The sequence below is a fragment of the Schistocerca piceifrons genome, unplaced genomic scaffold (genome assembly GCF_021461385.2).
Source record: "Schistocerca piceifrons isolate TAMUIC-IGC-003096 unplaced genomic scaffold, iqSchPice1.1 HiC_scaffold_936, whole genome shotgun sequence".
Classification (NCBI taxonomy): domain Eukaryota; kingdom Metazoa; phylum Arthropoda; class Insecta; order Orthoptera; family Acrididae; genus Schistocerca; species Schistocerca piceifrons.
In genome coordinates, this window is record NW_025729208.1 from 1,300,912 (window position 1) to 1,320,363 (window position 19,452).

A 19,452-nucleotide genomic window follows, 5' to 3' on the forward strand; every position below is an offset into this window, starting at 1 on the left:
TTAATGTACACAGCAAATCATTGAAGTTTCAAATCAGTTTTATGCTGAAATCAATGAATATTTTATCAACATCAGTGAAATTCGCCACAGACCAGCCCCAAAGCTACATTTCTGTAGGACTATACATAACTGTTATGACCGTAGCAGAATGTCTCCAATTAAATTCGAAATCTGTTGTCATGCTTACTTCATAAACACACCAAGCGAATATGTAAACGTGTATTGCTAACAAAGCTGCTCTTGTGAGCTTACACGTTTCCATAAGATTTCTGAACTAATCTAACGAATACTGGCAAATGCTGACGACCAGTAGCGTCTCAGATGTTTTCAGATCAGACGAATTTGACATTTCAGCAAGATCACTGCAGATCTGTACCCTCATCAATGCGAGCTAGCGTTCTGTCTATTGATATCCATGTAGATACGTTAAACTCCAGTCAGCCCTCCTATAAAAAGAAGCCATCCAGTGTTCAGGCAAGCATTATATTTTTAAGTGATTCCTCATGATTTCATTCAGTCCGTTTTTCTAGCGTCGGAAATTGCAGCTCGACGAAAGTAGGGTTAAAGTCTTATATCCACAAGCACTGAAAACGGCTATAGACTTGGAACGGTAGCCCTTTTAATTGGTGAAATTCTTGGTGTACACTACGTGAACGATAACAAGTGTCACAGGTTTGCGATTCAGGATAACTGACTGCACCATAGACCCATTCAGGAGCATTGCAGAAGACATGCAGCGAGCTAATTGTCAGACTGAGACATCAAAAACGTTTTCATGGGATTTCTAAATAAACTGTGATGAATGCAGCTGCGTTTCCATTAACAAGAACGTTTGTGTGGTAATTCTTTGCTGACCAAGGCTACAGACTTTCATTACAGCCAGGAGTTGCTGTTAAGAATTACTACACAAGATTACGATTGTCGGCAGACCGAGCATGCAGATAACCAGTTCTATAGTGGTTTCTTCCAGAGGTATCTGGCATTGCAAATTTACACACTACTCTCGTTAATTGTGAGTGTAGAGCTGACATTCAGTAGCGTCCCAGGTGCATTAAATGTTGACGCAGACGAATTTGATGGCCAAGACATGAATGTGAGTGCTCCTCAAATCACTGTAGCACGATATGAATCTTGTATTACAGTAAATTATAAGGGTGTCTGTGCAGGAAAATGCGCTGTACTAGTTTTTAAGGACATGAGGTCGATGTGGCAGAGTTGGTAGAGCACTGGCGGCTATTATGGTAGTAGATCCTTCCACAGATTCAAGTAGCAGACCCCATGGTGAATACGGTAAAATAATACAAGTAGATTCGTACTATAGGTTCAGATAGGTTCTGAACTAGGTGTAGTAATAGTGGTAGTAGCAGATTCGTATTATAGATTCTCACTCAGCTGTTCCACAATGACCACACGCTTTTAAATACTGGGTGACAATTATTGAAGTATATGAAATAAAATCGTTATAACTTCTGAACAGTTCGCGTTAGGTTGCACGATTGGCCGTGGGGCATGATGGGAATTAGTATAAGCTGTGTGGTGTGGTTTAGCGACAAAGCCCAAGTTCATTTGGATGGGTTCATCAATAAGCAAAATTGGCACATTTGGGGGACTGAGAATCCACAGTTCGTGATCGAGAAGTTTCTTCACTCTCAACAGGTGACTCTGTGGTGTGCAATGTCCAGTCATGGAATAATCAATGCAACATTCCTTAATGGCACAGTGACTACCTAATGCTATGGAAGGTTTTGGGAGATGATTTCATCCCCATTATCCAAAACACTGATTACGACAAGATGTGGTACACGCAAGACGAAGCTCGACCCCATCGAATCAGGAGAGTGTTTGATGTCCTGGAGGAGCATGTGGGGGCCACATTCTGGCTCTGGGGTACCCAGATGCCGCTAGGATGGACCTCGATTGGCAGCTGTATTTCCGTATCTCAACACATGTATCTTTTCGTGGGGCTATATTACAGGTAAGGTTTACAGCAATAATCTCAAAACCGATGCTGAACTGAAAACAGCCATTCAGGAGGTCATCGACAGCATCGATGTTCCGAGACTTCAGCGGATCATGCAGAATTTTGCTATTCGCTGCGCCACATCATCGCCAATGATGGCAGACGTATCGAACAGGTAACACCCTAAACCCGAATATCTGTAGTGACGTTTACATGATGAATAAAGTTTGTCCACGCTGTAGCTTGTAACTAATTTAAGTCTTTTCTCACATAGTTCAGTAGAAGCACCCTGTGTATGACAGCATTATTCTTTACCTAGTACTGATTTTTGGTGTGATGGAAATTTAATGTCAATGCAGACGAAACATTAAATTCCAATAATCGTTCTCCAGGCCAGCATTGCATTTTAAGTTCTTTCTAAGCGATTCGTCACGTTAACTGTAAGTGTTTTATGTTATAATAAGGCATCTAACATTCCCAGCTGATTTCTGAATGGTGGCACATGAAGAATCTGAAGGTGTGACCGATATGTGGAAGGTTCTCATCTTTATAGCCGATTGGCAAGGTAGTAGGGCCTCTATTTGCAAGCTTACAAGATACCATGTGATTTCTGTATCATTTTCTGACGAAATTTGTATTGCTTCTATGACACATGCACTTATACAGGAGTTCTTTTGCTGGTCACAGTAGCAGGTATCAGGAGATGTGATGTGAAACAACTGCACATGTGGACTTAGAGATATTCTACAAGTCTTCTGAGTTGTAGAATATTGAAATACATTCACAAGTCTTCTGAGTTGTAGAATATTGAAATACATTCGTCTGTAGCAATATTTCTGACAATCATCAAACTTAAAGTTATTCAAGTTTATGGAGAGTTTGATTTCATGAAAGTTCTCTGAAATATTTTGGACGAAGTTTGTACTTTGAATATTTTATATGAAGTGGGAGTATGGTGAAGAAAGGAACAATCCATGTGCTGCACAGTGGAGACTATATAAAAGTTCACCCCATACATCTACATGTTACAGTAAATATGCAACAAATTACTCATCTTGCAGCAAAAATATTTTACAGTGGAACTCTAAAATGCTTCCAGAACTGTAACAAATTAACCCCTGTAACAATTTGTCCCAAAACTATAACAAATTAACCTCAAGCTGTAACAAAACACCCTAAAATTGTAACAAAGTTCCCACTAAATTGTGACAAACTGACTTAAAACTGTAACACATTGCCCCAAACTGTGACAGTATGCTCCTCACAACTGTAACAAAGCGCCCCAAAACTCAGACAATTGTCCCTTGTTTCCGTATAAATTGTAGAAAAATACCAACAAAACTGTAAGATATTACGCAAAAATAGCAGCAAACTACCCATACACTTCAACAAATTGCCTCATACTTGTAACAATTGTCCTAAAAATTGTATACAAAATGACTGATCTCAGTGTAGTGTGCTTGATGAGCAAATCAATATGACAAATCTGAGGATACTGGCGCAGATTTCATAGTTAAAAGTTAAGAATTCAAGATGGCAATTCAAGATGGTGATCCATGTAATCTTGGGCGACATCAGAATCCAAGTTTGTGCAGCTAAGGATATGTGCACAGCCTGCAACACTTCCAGTCCGACATAGTTGTTACAACTTTCATGGTGCTGTAGTAGCCTATCCCACTACTCGTCCACACCATACATCCATCAGGTAGACTCAGAATGATCAGTGCAACAAAGTTAAAAGCTGATTATCATCACGAAGCATTATCAGAGATCTACCAGCTCCAGACAGAAAAAAATGACTAGTACAGTCTACTGTAAGGATAAAATCATACCTCAATCATGATGTTTATTATTATTCATAGTGTCTATGTGTGTGTTTTGAAGGGTTTCATATATATCTCTCTCATCACAACAGCTCTTTGACAAATCTAATGCAGTGCCTGATACATCTGAGTAGCAATAGAAATCAATCCTGCATGCAAACATGCTTCCTGATGTAGCTCTTGACACATTAGAGTGGAAATCAACTCAGCATCCAGAACTGTTTCCAGCCTTTGAGTTTCCACTATAGCCATCACAGTTGGAGTGATATGGGATGCCTGATATGATTAGATATGACTCTGACTGGTGACATGTACATAAGCATCTTGTCTGGTCACCTGCATCCGTTTATATCCATTGTGCATTCCGACGGACTTTGGCAATTCCAGCAGGACAATGCGACACCCCACACGTCCAGAATTACTACAGAGGGGCTCCAGGAACACTCTTCTGAGTGTAAATACTTCCGCTGGCTGCCAAACTCCCCAGACATGAACATTATTGAGCGTATCTGGGATGCCTTGAACCATGCTGTGCAGAAGAGATCTCCACGCCTTCGTATTCTTACGGATTTATTGACACCCCTACAGAATTCATGGTGACAGTTCCCTCCAGCACTGCTTCAGACATTAGCTGAGTCCATGCCACATCGTTTGTGGCACTTCTGCATGCTCGCGTGGGCCTACATGATTTTAGGCAGGTGTACCAGTTTCTTTGGCTCTTCAGTGTAGAACGAATACTCACATGCTTAGACCACTTGAGGAGTGATTTTTCAAAATTCGATATATGGAAAAAATTTCAAAATTGAGTTGGATGTTTTATCAAAAGTCGCCTACTGCCATGTATATGAACTCTCCAAATCACGACATTTTAGCAAAAATTATATATGCATTCTTATAGTTATAGCAAAAGTCGACAAATGCAATAAAATTACTTTATCGTGTCTCGACTCTCTTTTCACAGCAAGTAGTTAACAATAGTGGGATATACTGGTCACTTTAAACAGTGTTACTCATTGTTGTAACAATTTTTACTGGTGGGGAATAGTGTCGCAACCAGACTTCATTGTCATCGGAAAACCTGCAGCTTACTTTCAGACAAGTATTCACTCGATGCTCAAGTGTACGTCTACAAAAATGCATTGCAAATGGAAACAGAATGGATGATGATTCTTCTGATTCTGAAAATGGTAAACAGATCAAAGTATGTTCCAATGGGAGAAAACACCGAGTCAAGAATAGCTTACATCGACCTGAAACGCAAAGCAAAATGTGTAAATAGGAACCTATCATTAAACACAATAATAGATTTGACATTTCGCCCACAAAAGCTACAGAAATAAAAGATTGCAAATCTGTTGAACTCTACTATGAAGATATTTCTCATTGTTATCATCACGTGACATCATCAAATAAAATGGACCAAGATAAGTTTCTGTCAAAATTTCTTAACATTTCTTCACCTCAGTGCAGAATAGTGGACACCCAGAATCTGAAAGAGGAAGAAAACAGTGACAGTGAAATATACCATTGGGAAAACGAATCATGAAGTAGTGCCTGTTTGTGCTGTCACTTTCTACAGAGTATCTCTCTTGTCAGAGGACAGCTTGGTCTACCTAGCAAGCAGGTTCCACGAAGGAGGAAGGCTGCCAAAGGAAAGAGAGGAGGCGACAGAACAGGAAACGATCGAAAGGAGTTACCTATTGACATTAAGGATGACATAAAAGAGTATAAATGCGGAGGGAGCCACCATGGAAAGGGAAAGTCTACTAGAGGTAATTTGCCTTCATATCTCAAAGTCAATAAAGTGTTCAGGAGATTCTGTGCAGAAAGAAAAATTTTGGAATGAAAAAATGCTCCTTATTAAAATACAAGCATATATACTACAAACATTTAAATCCATCATTCAGGACACATCATACTGCTACCTGCTCAACTTGTAAGGTTGCTTTAATGGAAATAAAAGCTGAAACATGTCTACAGAAGAAGAATGAATTATGAACTAGACACACATTACATAAAATTCGTCCAAAGCCGTTTTATACAATGATGATGGAAGATAATCCTAATGTCATTAAGACTGCAACAAAACTAGCCTATTCCAAAACTATCAGTCGGTAAGGTTTTCTGCGCTGGCTAAATATGGTTGGTAAAAGAATCTTCAAGAGGATGTACTCAAGTTGCTTCAGATTTGCTTGCCTTTCTTTCTGACTTAGATAAAAACAATTAGATGATGACACCAATACTATACATCTATTCTCAGACTCTTGCAGCAGCCAAAATAAAAACAGTTCCATGATGGCGATACTAACAGCGTTCTTGGAAAGGAACATAAAATTCAATAATTTTCGTCACTTCATTCACATTTGAGACCAAAGCTACATTCCTCCAGACCGAGTGTTTCATAGAATTGAGAAGTCTTGTACTCTCAGAATTTAAACACAGACTGGACTGTTAAAAATCTAAAAGACAGTGGGCAGAAAGTACTAAAATCAATGCTATCATTCAAAATGAAAAGCAAGCATGTCATCTCATACAAGAAAGCAAAGAAAACTGTTAATGTGTGAGTAACTGATACTGTAGATCCAGTATAAATTGACATCCTGAGACAAAAGAAATCATGTCGTCCAACAGCACTAACATCCATCCTTTTACCAAAACAAAATATTGTTAGCAATGAAAAGCAGAAAGATGTTTCTGCCTTGCTAAAGTATTTTGAAATTACAAAGATGTTCTTGATGAATAATGTGTAGACGTAAGGGGAAAAAAAGACAATAACAATGTGATTATAACATGCAATTCTTTTTGTGTTACTCATTTCATACTTGGCTCTGAGCACTATGCGACTTATCATTTCATACTTAATGTAGTATTAATAATAATACTAATAATAATGATATAAGCTAAACTGTTATGTTTAAATAGTTACAACTACTATTATTGTATTATGCCACTGTATTTCTATTATTATTGTTTGTGCTCTCAGTCAAGTCAAAAACTACGAATTGAAAAATTCGATATGCAATAATAAATGCAAAAATATGCATTTTACAGCAATGCAGGTATATGAAAATTATTAGAGTACAGAAAGATATTAGTTGTGAAAAAATACATGGAATTAAATAAGGCAACATAACTGATACCAGGATTAATTATAACCATTTATCGACTTTTGAAAAAACCTGGAAAAATATCACCTTAATATACTGTTTTAAAAATTAAATTTTAATCTATTTCATTACAACACTCCATTAATGTCAGTGAGATCACGCAGGTATGTAAAAATTCAAATACTCAAACATATCTGTCTTGGTGAAAACAGAAAAACTCATTTCATGAAAAACTATCTGTTGTGTTTATCCAGTTTTGAAAAACCGCTCTTCATTCTCTTTATTTTTGGAATTTAATGGAGCTTTCGAAGTTGGCATGTGCTCAGGATTAGCCATACAATGCTCAGGCTGGGTCTGTGAGATCCACTAATTTTTGTTTCACTGAATTTATATCCTTATAGTTGCTGATTTGACACAAGTTCTCTGCTAGCTTCCTGAAAGATCTGAGAGAAAGCATTCACGTCGTGAATGAGTTTTTGCTTTGTTTAGTCATTGTTTAGCAGCCTTCTAAAAAGCGTGTGTGTCTGTCCGACCCAGTCTGACCATTAACATTACTAATTTCTGCCAGTGGAATCCCATTTTTATTTTGGTGCAGGCCTTTCACTGAGTTACTTTGTGAACTATTTGTTATGTCCTAAAACCAGATTATCGTTGTCAATAGTTTACAGTATAAAATGGCAATAGGAAATCTTTTATACAGTGAAATTTACAGAATTTTATATGATGATGAGAGTCAAGTAGAAGATTCCGAAACGGCCGCAGACTTCGAAATAAATAGTGATCATGACAGTAATAGTGAAATAAGTGGTGGTGAAGAGGAAGATGTTCAGCTTTTCACTAGCATCGACGACCCTACTGTCGTTGGTTCCAGTACAACTCCTGTAACTTAGTCAGGTAGTTCACCTATGCACTTTCATAAAAGAAGAAATGCAGCAACTAAATGGAGAAAAACTTGTTTCCGACAAAATACCTGAACAAGACGTCACAATATAGTTATCATGCATTTGCCTGGAAGCATTTGAGCTGCAATGGCTGTACAATGACCGTCAGAATCATGATAGTTATTTTTTAGAAATCCCTTTACATATTTAGTTCTTGGATGAAGCTGTATGTATATTGATTCAGTTCTGAACAAATATGGCGGTAAAATGAATATTGGAGACTTTTGGAATACAGATGGGACTAGAATAGTAATCTTTTGAGCAAGTATGTCATTGAAAAGTTCCCGATTTTTCACTCATATCAGGTTTGACAACATCCATACAAGGGATAACAGAAAAGCACAAGATAATGTTGCTGCCATAAGATTCCATTCTCGATATAATTGTCTCAAACTGCAACACATATTTTGCTCCTTCATAAAATCTTACTTTGGACGAAATGCTCGTTCCATATAGAGATAGGTGCAGGTTCAGGACGTATATTCCAAATAAACCTGCTATTTAAGGGATCAAGGTTTCCATCCTTGCTTGTTCTTAAACGTACTATGCAAAACATTTACAGGTCTATGCAGGTGCACAATCCCAAGCACCATACAAAGTCAGTAATAAGGCAGAAACTGTTGTTTTGTGTCTTTTAGACCGAGTAAAAGGGCCTGGAAAAATCTGACAATATTCAACTTGTTTACTTCTTACCCAATAGTCAAAAAAGTATTACATGAAAATAATATTACTATTATTGGTAAGTCAGAAGAAATAAGCCCGAAATTCTAATTGAGTTTTTACCCAAAAAATCTAAAAAGAGTACTTACCTATGTTTGGATTTTGGAAAGACGTCACATTACTTTCATATGCACCAAAACGAAAAAAATCAGTACTGTTTATTTTGTCAGTGCATCGTGTTGATAAAATTGACAGTGATAATGGCGAAAAGAGAAAAACAAGTCTAATAACTTACTACAACAAAACAAAAAGCAGCAAAGATGTTGTTGATGCTACGTTTGATGAATATACTGTTGCTAGAGGGATAAAACTACGATCTCTCTGGCTCTCTTTCAGAAAAATAATGACTGTAGAGGACGATATCTCACAAATTGTCATCATGTTCATAATGTCTAATAATAAAACGAAAATTCAACATCTTTGCTTCTTAATCCTACGATCTATTCTCATTTAAATTAGTGTTTCAATACAATTTATTTGTATTTCTAGTGTACTTATTTTTAGTGGTACAAAGAAGAAAGTTTTACAATTTTGTATTTTACAGTTATTGTCTAATTCAGAAAATTAAAATAATGCCCCTGTAGCATATAGTGCTACCTGAACAAAATAAAATATTGTAGTTTGATGTAAATATAATGTTTATCACTTGTTATAAGTGTTTTATTTACTGGGTCCTTCACACCCAGCCAGACTGTTCTTGAAACTATTTTGCGCCTGAAAAATCTAGGGTTAGGAGAAGACTTCTCTGCCAAGTATGTAGTGGGCTCCACACTGTTCATCAGTAGCGGAATTTACTTTCATTTTCATTTCCCTGATGAATGGATGAGTGTGTGACTTTGATAAGTCCTACGAGTAAACCAAATGTTCTTTCATGAACCAATTTCCCTCTTCTACTATTTCTGTTTAGTGCTGATATGCTGATAAATTTAAATTTATGTAAAGTGGAGACCATTCCTATAGACTATGTTCATTAGGGTGTAGTTTCATTGTTTATACTCAAATCAGATCAATGGTATTTGATATCTAAATCATCCATACAGAATATTAAAAACGAGCCCCAAGACTTACATGTTACAGTGCCATCAACTTCTTAGTGTACTCCTTCATAATAAGGCCAACATCTCATTAGCAAAATTAGGTGTAATTCTCTGATTCTTTTTTGTTGAATGAGTGAACTGAAATAAAGTAATCCCTTGTATTTTTATGCGGCACATAGTCAGATTTTAAGTATCCATAAGTCCAGTAAGAAATTAAGAAAAGTTAACAGAGTTAGAGAAATCGTTTGTTTTATGGTGATGTGCAAGTCAGGGTTTTCATATTTCAACACTTGCCTAAATTTCTATAATCCAAAGACTGTTTACATGCCTACCCTTTCTAGAATTAACATAAATCATTTTCAGTAGTAGCCTTTTAATATAACTCAAAATAAAATGTCCTAGCAAGTCAAAGATCTAAGATGTGTGGTTGATTTTTAAAATTATTTGGCTAAATTCTGGTGTTGAGGGGCAATTCCAAATCTGTTGCATCACCTAATTAATTGTTACACAGACTAAACATATTTGAATGAAATATGGACCATATTACTATAATTTAAATAATGTACACACCTCACATGGGTTTGATTGTAAAGTAAGTGAAGTTCGTTATTCTTCAAAATTTCTTAATTCATTCAATGCCAGAACAAATATTTTTACAAATGGTCACTAAAGACATCACTATATTAGTGTTCGACATTAAGTCCAGTAAGCTATGGGAAAATAAATGCAAGTCCACAAGCTGAGTTCATAATTTAAGGATCCAAACAATTTAGTTAGGAAAAATATTGCAAGTCGACCTATTGTTAACTGGAGTTCAGTGCTTGTTATCGAAATTTAAACTCCCTCTCAAGGTAACCCACGAAAGGATATAAGGTCAACACTTCTTCTCAGAAAAAGTTAAAATTCTCCAGTAAGCCGACGAGAAAATGTTCAAAGTTCAGTACTGGTACCCACAAAGATCACAGTCTGCCCCAGACACACTTCAAAGTTCCACTTGGGTTCTCGGAAAACATCACAGATCCCCGACTTTTCCCAGAAAAATTGGAAGTCCAGCTTACTGTACGGTGATATATAACAGGTCCCTGAATGTGTCCTTGAATAAATTCTAAGTTTACAGTAGTGTCACATGAAATTACTCAAAGTGTCGACACTGAAGTCTGAAAAATGTTGACACTTTTATGAAGTGAACAACTCGGTACATATTCAGCCTAGGTTCTAGCTCTACCAATGCTCAGAACCAACTGATTCTGAGCCAAGATGGCTACTGCCTTTTATAACTTCTGCTTTGTTGTGGCAAATTAAAAAAAGACATTTTTTATACGATAATCATACAAATAATTCATGAGTCTAGTGTAGAATGTTCTCATGTTTAAATTTCTACCATTGTAAGTACACTGACTAAACTAGTTCTAAATCTATTAACAACTGTATCACTATGGAATCAATTACAAATAAGATACTGCATAATTAAAAATACAGTGAAATAAATAAATATATTTGTAGTCTTGTTTAACATACTGTTACTCTTTTATTTATCTATAGATTATTTTATGTCAGAGACAGGTTTTTCTGACAAGGAAGGCAAATATTGGCTTATCATTCAAATTCTATTAAGGTTACAAATATTCTGAGAGCATTATTTCCTAGAGTTTCTCGAGTGATATTCATTGAGACATGGTTTTCGCTAGAAGCATTAAGGTTTTGTTAATTTTTGAACTTTATGAATCTTTCTAAAACTTCATAAATACCATGAAAACTAATAACCTGACCTTGGGTGCATTTAGACGCAAATAATCATCTTAATTTTCTCTTTACATTGGTGTATATACTTATATTTATTTCATAGCTGTCTTAGATCTGATTTCGCTGATTTTTTGCTGTGATAAATTTAATCTGTTCCCTGATAAATTCATATCATAAATTGAAAATAGCTTTCCATATACGCTAATCATAAAGGATACTTAACATCCATATTCAAAAAAAATGTTGTGAAAGAAAAGGGCAGTGTATCTTTTGACATGAATAAATATGGATCCTGCAGTAGCTCCACATTACAAAAACTATGCAAAATTACTAAAATAGATTATTAAATTATCAAGGAACATGCACATAACATCAGAAATCAGTAATTTTGACAACAAACTTAAGGCTATATAAAATGCAGTGAAAAGGAAGACAGAATGACCAGCCACAGAATAAGATAACGTAACAGCTGAACTGAATTGAAGAGCTATAATAATGAGTCATGGGTAGCAAATGCATTTAATAATCATTTCTTAAGTAAGTAGAAAGCATAGGGACAAACAGTTCAAAGGAAAAATCATAGCAGAATGTTGAAAATGTAACTTTCATAAAATTCAATCATATGAATGTATTATCAACTTCTCCTTCTAAAATTAAGAAAATTATACATTGTCTCAAAGAAAGAGCTCATCTGGTTTTGATGGTGTTTCCAATAGTGTACTAAAGATATGTTTTCATATCATAAGCTCAATCGTATCTGAAATATGGAATGCATCAGTAAGTCAAGGCATTTTTCCAGAGGGACTGAAATATGTTTTGTTAAACCCTTCTTTAAGAAAGATGACAAGAGAGATGTCAGTAACTCCGACCTATTTCAGTGCTGACATAGTTTTACAAAATTTTTCAGAAAGTGATGTATTCTAGTATAGTATCTTACCTTAGCAACAGTAATATCCTCAGCAAATCACAGTTCGGTTTTGAGAAGGGTTACCCTACTAAGAATTTGCATTTACATGTTCGCTCACTAGATTTTGCAAGCATTAAATAATAAAATAGCACCAGTTGGTATTTTCTATGACCTATCTAAGACATTTGACACAGTGTGAATCACAATATTTCCCTAAATAAATTAAAGTTTTATATTAATGTTTGATGGTGTAGGCTACTAGTGGATAATGTCGTATCTAAACAAGAGAATGAAGAAAATTGTGCATAGTAATTCACCAATGTAGTCCAAGGACATAATTATGACTGGGGAGAAATCACATATAGGGTTTCCTAAGGCTTAATCTTAGGTCTGCTATTGTTCATTACATATGTAAATGATCTTCCATCTAAGATACAACAAGCATAATTAGTTCTTTTTGCAGATGACATTAGAATTATAACCATATATACAGAAACAGAAGATATAGCAAATAAAGTTCTCAAAAATATCATTGACTAGTTTTCTGTGAATGGTAATACCCCAATGTCAAAAAGCCACAGCATATTCAGTTCTGTACATCAACAGGTACTATTCAAATGATAAGTGTAGCACATAATAAATAGAGTGGAAACTTCAAAGTTCTTAGGTGTCCACAATGATAGAATTTAAGCTGGGAAAAAGCACATTTTGGAACTCATAAAACAACGTAGTTAAAAATCATTTGAAGTTAGATTAGTTTAGATTCAGTTTTTGTACCTTAGACCCAAAAAATGAGATGATTCTCGTGGGTGTGGAACATGTCAAAGTATAAAATAAAAACTTTTGAATATAATACTTACTACCCTGATCATTTGTGAGGAGATTGCAAATCTTCAGGAAAGACAAATCAGAAAGTTGAGATATTTTACATATTTTATTCAGTAACGTCATATGGGATAATATTCTGGGGTAACTCATATTTAAGAAAGAAAGTCTTTTGTGAAGAAACGTGCTGTAAGAATAATGTATGGTGCTCACCTATGATCATTTTGTAAATATCTGTTTAACGCGACGTGCATTCTGAATAGTACTTCACAATACATTTTTTCCCTCATGAAGTTGTAAATAATCAACTGCAGTCCCATAATAAGAATGTCATACACAATTACAATATCAGATGGAAAAACGGCATTAATTACTCAACATTAAGGTTGTCTTCAGCACAGAAGGAGTGCAAATTGCTGCATTTTTTTTTTATGTAACTCTCCCAGTGATATAAAATGTCTGACAGACAGTAACGCAAACTTTGAAAACGAATTGAGACAGTTTCTCCGTAACAACTCCTTCTATTCTATAGAAGAATTTATATTGCTGTAATGTGCAGAAGGTGGTGGGTAGGAATTACTAACTCACATCTGCACATCTTTTTTGTTTTCGTAACGAAAAAAACTTTGAAATGTTCAGAATGTAACTATATGCACAAATTAATTTGTAATTTGAATGTATAATGACTCGTTCCATATTATTACGATCTATCATGCAAAATGATACATGGAACATGTAACTAGGTAACTATTATTATAACAGCAATTCTCTGTCAGTACCTGTATATTTTTTGTAAGGTTCTTTTTATTTATTTATTATCCACCATTTAGCATTAAAAAGTGCGATCGATGTCATCTTCTGTGTACGTGCACACTATATGGTGTACGCTTAAGGCCAATAAATACAATACTGTTAAGCCAGCTGGCATTCCAGTGTGAGTGTATTGTGTTTCTCAGGTGAGTTGTTTGTCACGATGCTTGGAGAGGTGATGCATTTGCAAGTTTCCAATGTTTGGAGCCTCTATCGTTTGAGGTTTTATATCTGCGCGACTTTGTTGCTTTGACAATATTTGGCGCGAAGTGTAAAGTGCAGTGTTTACGTGTGTTTGTGTTATGGCTGAAACTGCCAGGTATTAGAGTATTTATTTACAGATCATCAGTTTTTTGTTCCATTGTTTAATGTGTGTGACAAATAGTCCTTACACTATATTCTTCCAGGTACGAGAGGACAGTAGATGAAATTAGGACGGTGATACATCATGCGAAGTTGGAAGAAAGTGAGTTGCTTCCTGTAACACAGATTCTGAACTTCGCTTCCCGCAGCGAGGCAGTGGAAAACTATAGATTGTTTCAGTTGGACACGAAATTACTAAATACTCTAGAAGAAGGTGACAGGTGAGACCAAATGACTTTGCTGTCATGACTGTGTTAACGATTCGTGTTGAACGTTATTTAGATGTGACTGACATGGTATATGTCATGGCTTGGGGTGATGTTCGTCGCGATAAAGACTTTTTAAAGTTAGTGAATAGCCATTTTGTAGACCCTTGATTTTTATTCGTCACTAATCGTAGTATGTAGATTCCATCAAAAACGTTATGCAAGGAGGCAGTGTCATCACGAAATCAATTATTGTGTTTGTGATTGTAGTTGTACAAATTTCAGTACAGTTAATACTGAGTTTTATTATCAGCACATTGAAGCATTAAGTATCACTAGATAATGCTTGCAAGGATCCAGAGACCAGTAACGAGCTTCCTGGGAGCTGTGTGTGTATCTAATTTACAAGATATTCAAACTATTCGCGTCCGCAATTTTTTAAAAAAAATTGAATGTACACCATCCCGTAAGGTAACAAGAAGTGAGAATAGGCAGGATACTTAAACACGCAATGTTGCTGTCGTTCACACAGTGAGAGATACTTTGAACCAAATCCGGTGTGCGTGAAATGCGGCATACACTATATTACGTAAGTAGCGGGCTAAACCTGATTATAAGTACATATTTGTGTTGATACATTTTTCCTTAACCACGTCAAAATGGCCTTATGTTGAACTGTATGTAAATTTGTCAGTTAAAACAATTGGTAACTAAAATGAAACAGCGTAATCCTGTGACGGTGGTCGGCTTGTCGAATACGTATACATTTTCAAACATGCTTTACAAACCACTGAACGAATGTATTTGAAAATCTGCAAGAAAATTTAAAAGTGTTAGGTTAGTTGTAAGCAATAAATAAATACTCAGGACTTACGAAGCACCGTTTTGTAACACTATGGTTGAGACATGTAGCTAAAATAAGTATTTATTCAGCAACAAAGCGAGCAGTAACAGTTTATGTGTAGTAGATGTGAAGCATGTCAATTTTGTGGTCTTATTACATGCGAGGTAAAGTATCTTTTAGAAATTGTTAATATGCCTAACATGTAACTATACTTTGCAAAGCACATGATGCTATGTGGCGGAGGATATTTCTGGTACCACTATCCAATCATACCTTTCCCGTTCCACTTGTGAATGGCATATGGGAAGAACAATAGTCAGTAAATCCTGTTTTAGCTCTAATTTCTTGAATTCTCTTGTTGTGGTCATGTTTTGAGTTGTAGGTGGGAGGAAGCAGTATGTTATCTGACTCTTTACTGAAGATGCTCTCTCACAATCTCAATAGCAAACCTCTCTGTGATGAACAACGCCTCTCTTGTAGCTTCTGCCACTGGAGTTTGTTGAGTATCTTCATATCAATCTCACACTGACTGAGCAATACCGTGACAAAACATGCTGCTATTTGTTGGGTCTTGTCTGTCTCTGCTATTAATCCAATCTGGTAAGGGTCCCAGACTAATGAGAAATAATCAAGAATCGGGAGACAAGTGTTTGGTAAGCCACATCTTTCATGAATTACTTACATTTCTCTAAGATTCTTCTTATGAATCTCAGTTTGACGTCTGTTTTTGTGACTGTTTGTTTTATGTGGTCATTCCACTTTAAGGTATTTCGGAAATCAACTGAACACCCATGAATTCCATTCTGTTGAGTCCTTTCTGAAAGGAAGTCTGCAATCCAGTCACAAATCTGGTTTGGTACTCAGAAGCACATATTTTTCTTACTAAATGACATTGTAGAATTGTTTCAAATGTGCCTTCCTGAAGTCAAGGAACATTGCATCACCCTGAGTGCCAATACATACAATACCCTGATTCCCAAAGGTGAACAGACTGATGTATTTCATAAGACCTCTGTCTCTGGAATCCCTGTTGATTTTTACAATTGATATTTTTACAGTACAAAAGCATCATAATACATGAACTTAAAACATGTTCCATAATTTAGAACAGATTGGTGTCAGTGATACAGGTCTGTAATTATGTGCATCTACCCTGTGATCCTTCTTGAAAACTGGAATGACTTGCACTTTCTTCAGTTGCTAGATACCTTCTGTTGCTCCCCAACCTACAACAGACTGCTGCTATTAAGGGAGTAATTTCTTTCACATAATCTGTTATAGAATCTTTTGGGTACCTCATCTGATCCAGATGCCTTTCAAGTACTAAGTGACTGTAGTTGCATTGTTCCATGATCACCTATCTTGATATCTGCCATTTTGGCATTTGTGTGATGGCTGAGAGGAGGGACCACACTAAGATCTTCTGTTGTGAAACATACCCAGAAGACCAAATTCAGGTATGGTCGCCAGGTGAGTGAATAAATGATATCAATCTGCTTACTGATTTTACATAAAACCAAAATTTATTAAGGATGTAATCAGATCTATTGCCAAAATTTTACTTTTAATGTCATTGAATGATTCTCTTGTTGCACTCATTGTCGCTTCTTTTAGATTTTGTTTGTCAGCAAGGTTTCGGCTTCTCTTAAATCGGGTGCTCTCTTTGTTTCCATAGCAACTTTCCAATAAGGCTATTAAATGGCAGTGAGTTTTTCCCATCCTACTAGCACTTGCTTGAAACGTAATTGTTTAAGGTATATTAAATGATGATTTTGAATTTTATCCGAAAGTGCTCCACGAATTCATCCCATCAGCACAGAGTTTTTGATGTTGGTTACTGAGGTACTTTGTAAATGCGTATTCTGTCACTCTTGCTAATCAAAATTATTTTCCACCTTTCTCAACAGCACTTCCACAACACCCGTAGTCATTAATGCTATCACAGACTTATGATCACTGATGCCTTCCTCTGTGTTAACTCACTGGAAAAGTTCAGGTCTGTTTGTTGCTGGGAGGTGTAAGACATTAGTTCTCTAACTTTCTGCTCAAAGTAATTTTTATACGAGACGTTCACTAAAGAGAGCCTCATTGCAAATTTAAACACAAAGAAAGCTTCACAGACAAAGATAAACTAAACAAAGCCTAAATTAGGGTAAGGAGAGCCATGGACCCAGAATTCAACGAATTTCAAAGTAAAATTATTGCTACTGACTGATATAAAATTCTAGGAAGTTTTGGTTTCATGTTAAATCAGTAAACCAATCAAAGTTATCTGTCCAGGTACTCTGTGACCATAATTACATTGAAATGGAGGATGACACAGAAACGGTCAAAACACTAAATGTGTTTTTCCAAAACTGTTTCACAGAGGAAGTTGCACTGTAGTTTCTCCTTTAAATCATTACAGAAATGACAAAGTGATACATATTAAGATAAATTACCATGGGTCAGAAAAGCAACTAAAATTGCTGAACGGAGGAAAGACCGCCGGACCTGATGGGATAGCAATGTGATTCTCTATAGAGAATGCAAAAGAAGTTGCTTCTCTTCTCACAGTGCTGTACCATAGTTCTCTGGAGGAGCAAAGCAGTCCTAACAATTGGGGAAAGATGCAGGTCATTTCTGTTTTCAAGAAGGGTCACTGAACAGATTCACAAAACACCGAACAGATGCACAAAACTGAGGGCCTATATCTCTGACTTTGTTTTGTTGTTGTTGTTGTTGTTGTTGTGGTCTTCAGTCCAGAGACTGGTTTGATGCAGTTCTGCATGCTACTCTATCCTGTATGAGCTTCATCTCCCAGTACCTACTGCAACCTACATCCTTTTGAATCTGTTTAGTGTATTCATCTCTTGGTCTCCCTCTATGATTTTTACCCTCCACGCTGCCCTCCAATATTAAATTGGTGATCCTTTGATGCCTCAGAATATGCCCTACCAACCGATCCCTTCTTCTAGTCAAGTTGTGCCACAAATTTCTCTTCAATTCTATTCAATACCTCATTAGTTATGTGATCTACCCATCTAATCTTGAGCATTCTTCTGTAGCACCACATTTCGAAAGCCTCTATTCTCTTCTTTTTTTCTAAACTATTTATCGTCCACATTTCACTTCCATACATGGCTACATTCCATACAAATACTTTATTATTTATGACTTTGAAATCTCCTCTGTAGGAGTCAACATAGGGTCCAAAAACAACAGTCGGGTGAAACCGAGCTTACTCTATTCTTACATGAAACCCAGAAAGCATTAGATACTAGTGCCCAGGTAGATGTTGTGTTCCTTGACTTCTGGAAGGCATTTGATACAGTTAAAGCACTGCTGCCTAATGGAAAAAAAATACGAGTGTACCGAATATCAGACCATCTGTGTGATTGGACTGAAGAGCTTCTAGCAAACAGAACACAACATAGCATTCTCAATGGAGAAAAATCTTCAGGCATAAAAGTACCTTCAGGTGTGCCCCAAGCAGAATGTAGTAGGACTATTACATTTCACTGTATATATAAATGTTGTAGTAAATAATGTCAGAAGTTCTAAGAGGCTTTTTTGTAGATGATGCTGTTGTATACAGAGAAATCTGAGTTCTAGAAGGTTGTAGCAAAATGCAGGGAGACCTGCAGAGGATTGGTGCCTGGTGAGGGATTGGCGATTGACTCCTAACATAAACAAATGTAATGTATCACGTCTACAAACACCGAAAGACCCATTATTGTACAGTTACATGTTTTTAGAACAATCGTTAGAAGTAGTTGCTTCCATAAAATATCTATGAGTAGACTCACAAAAGCAGTTTCAAGTGGAATGACAACACAAAATTAACTGCGAGTGAGGCAGGTGCCAGACTGAGTGTCTAGCTGAAAGATATTTGCAGCTACTGAATTCTTGACAACTATTGGGTCCAGAGAGTGTTGGATGTTTTGCTATGACTCTTTTTGCAGTGATTATGGTTTGTTTGTTATACGCAATGAACTTATGAGGTGACTTCTGTAATATTAGGCAACTGAGCCTCTTATATGTCTCGAGATTAGTGAGGGACACAGCAGCATATGTATCAGTCTCGAAATGCATGTGCTGCTTCTTTATTTCAAGCTGCAGAAAGATGCGTGGAGATGTCTGATCTAGATGCACTGCTGCTGTAATTGTGTGGATGTCCATTGGTG

At 36.3% G+C, this 19,452-nt stretch overlaps 1 protein-coding gene across 2 annotated transcripts in view; it reads left to right on the forward strand.

The window, feature by feature from the left end:
• The first annotated feature begins 14,131 nt into the window (after positions 1 to 14,131).
• The window catches only part of LOC124771313 (sister chromatid cohesion protein DCC1-like), a 118,425-nt gene continuing 113,104 nt past the window's right edge, over positions 14,132 to 19,452 (forward strand). The window contains exons 1-2 of one of the 2 annotated variants that reach the window (XM_047249319.1): positions 14,132 to 14,192; positions 14,281 to 14,457. In XM_047249319.1, the coding sequence (XP_047105275.1) occupies positions 14,176 to 14,192; positions 14,281 to 14,457 (194 nt within the window). In that variant the 5' untranslated portion in view covers positions 14,132 to 14,175. Of the gene's footprint in view, positions 14,193 to 14,280; positions 14,458 to 16,567; positions 16,757 to 19,452 lie in introns of those variants that run through there. The other variant, XM_047249320.1, reaches the window with a different exon arrangement.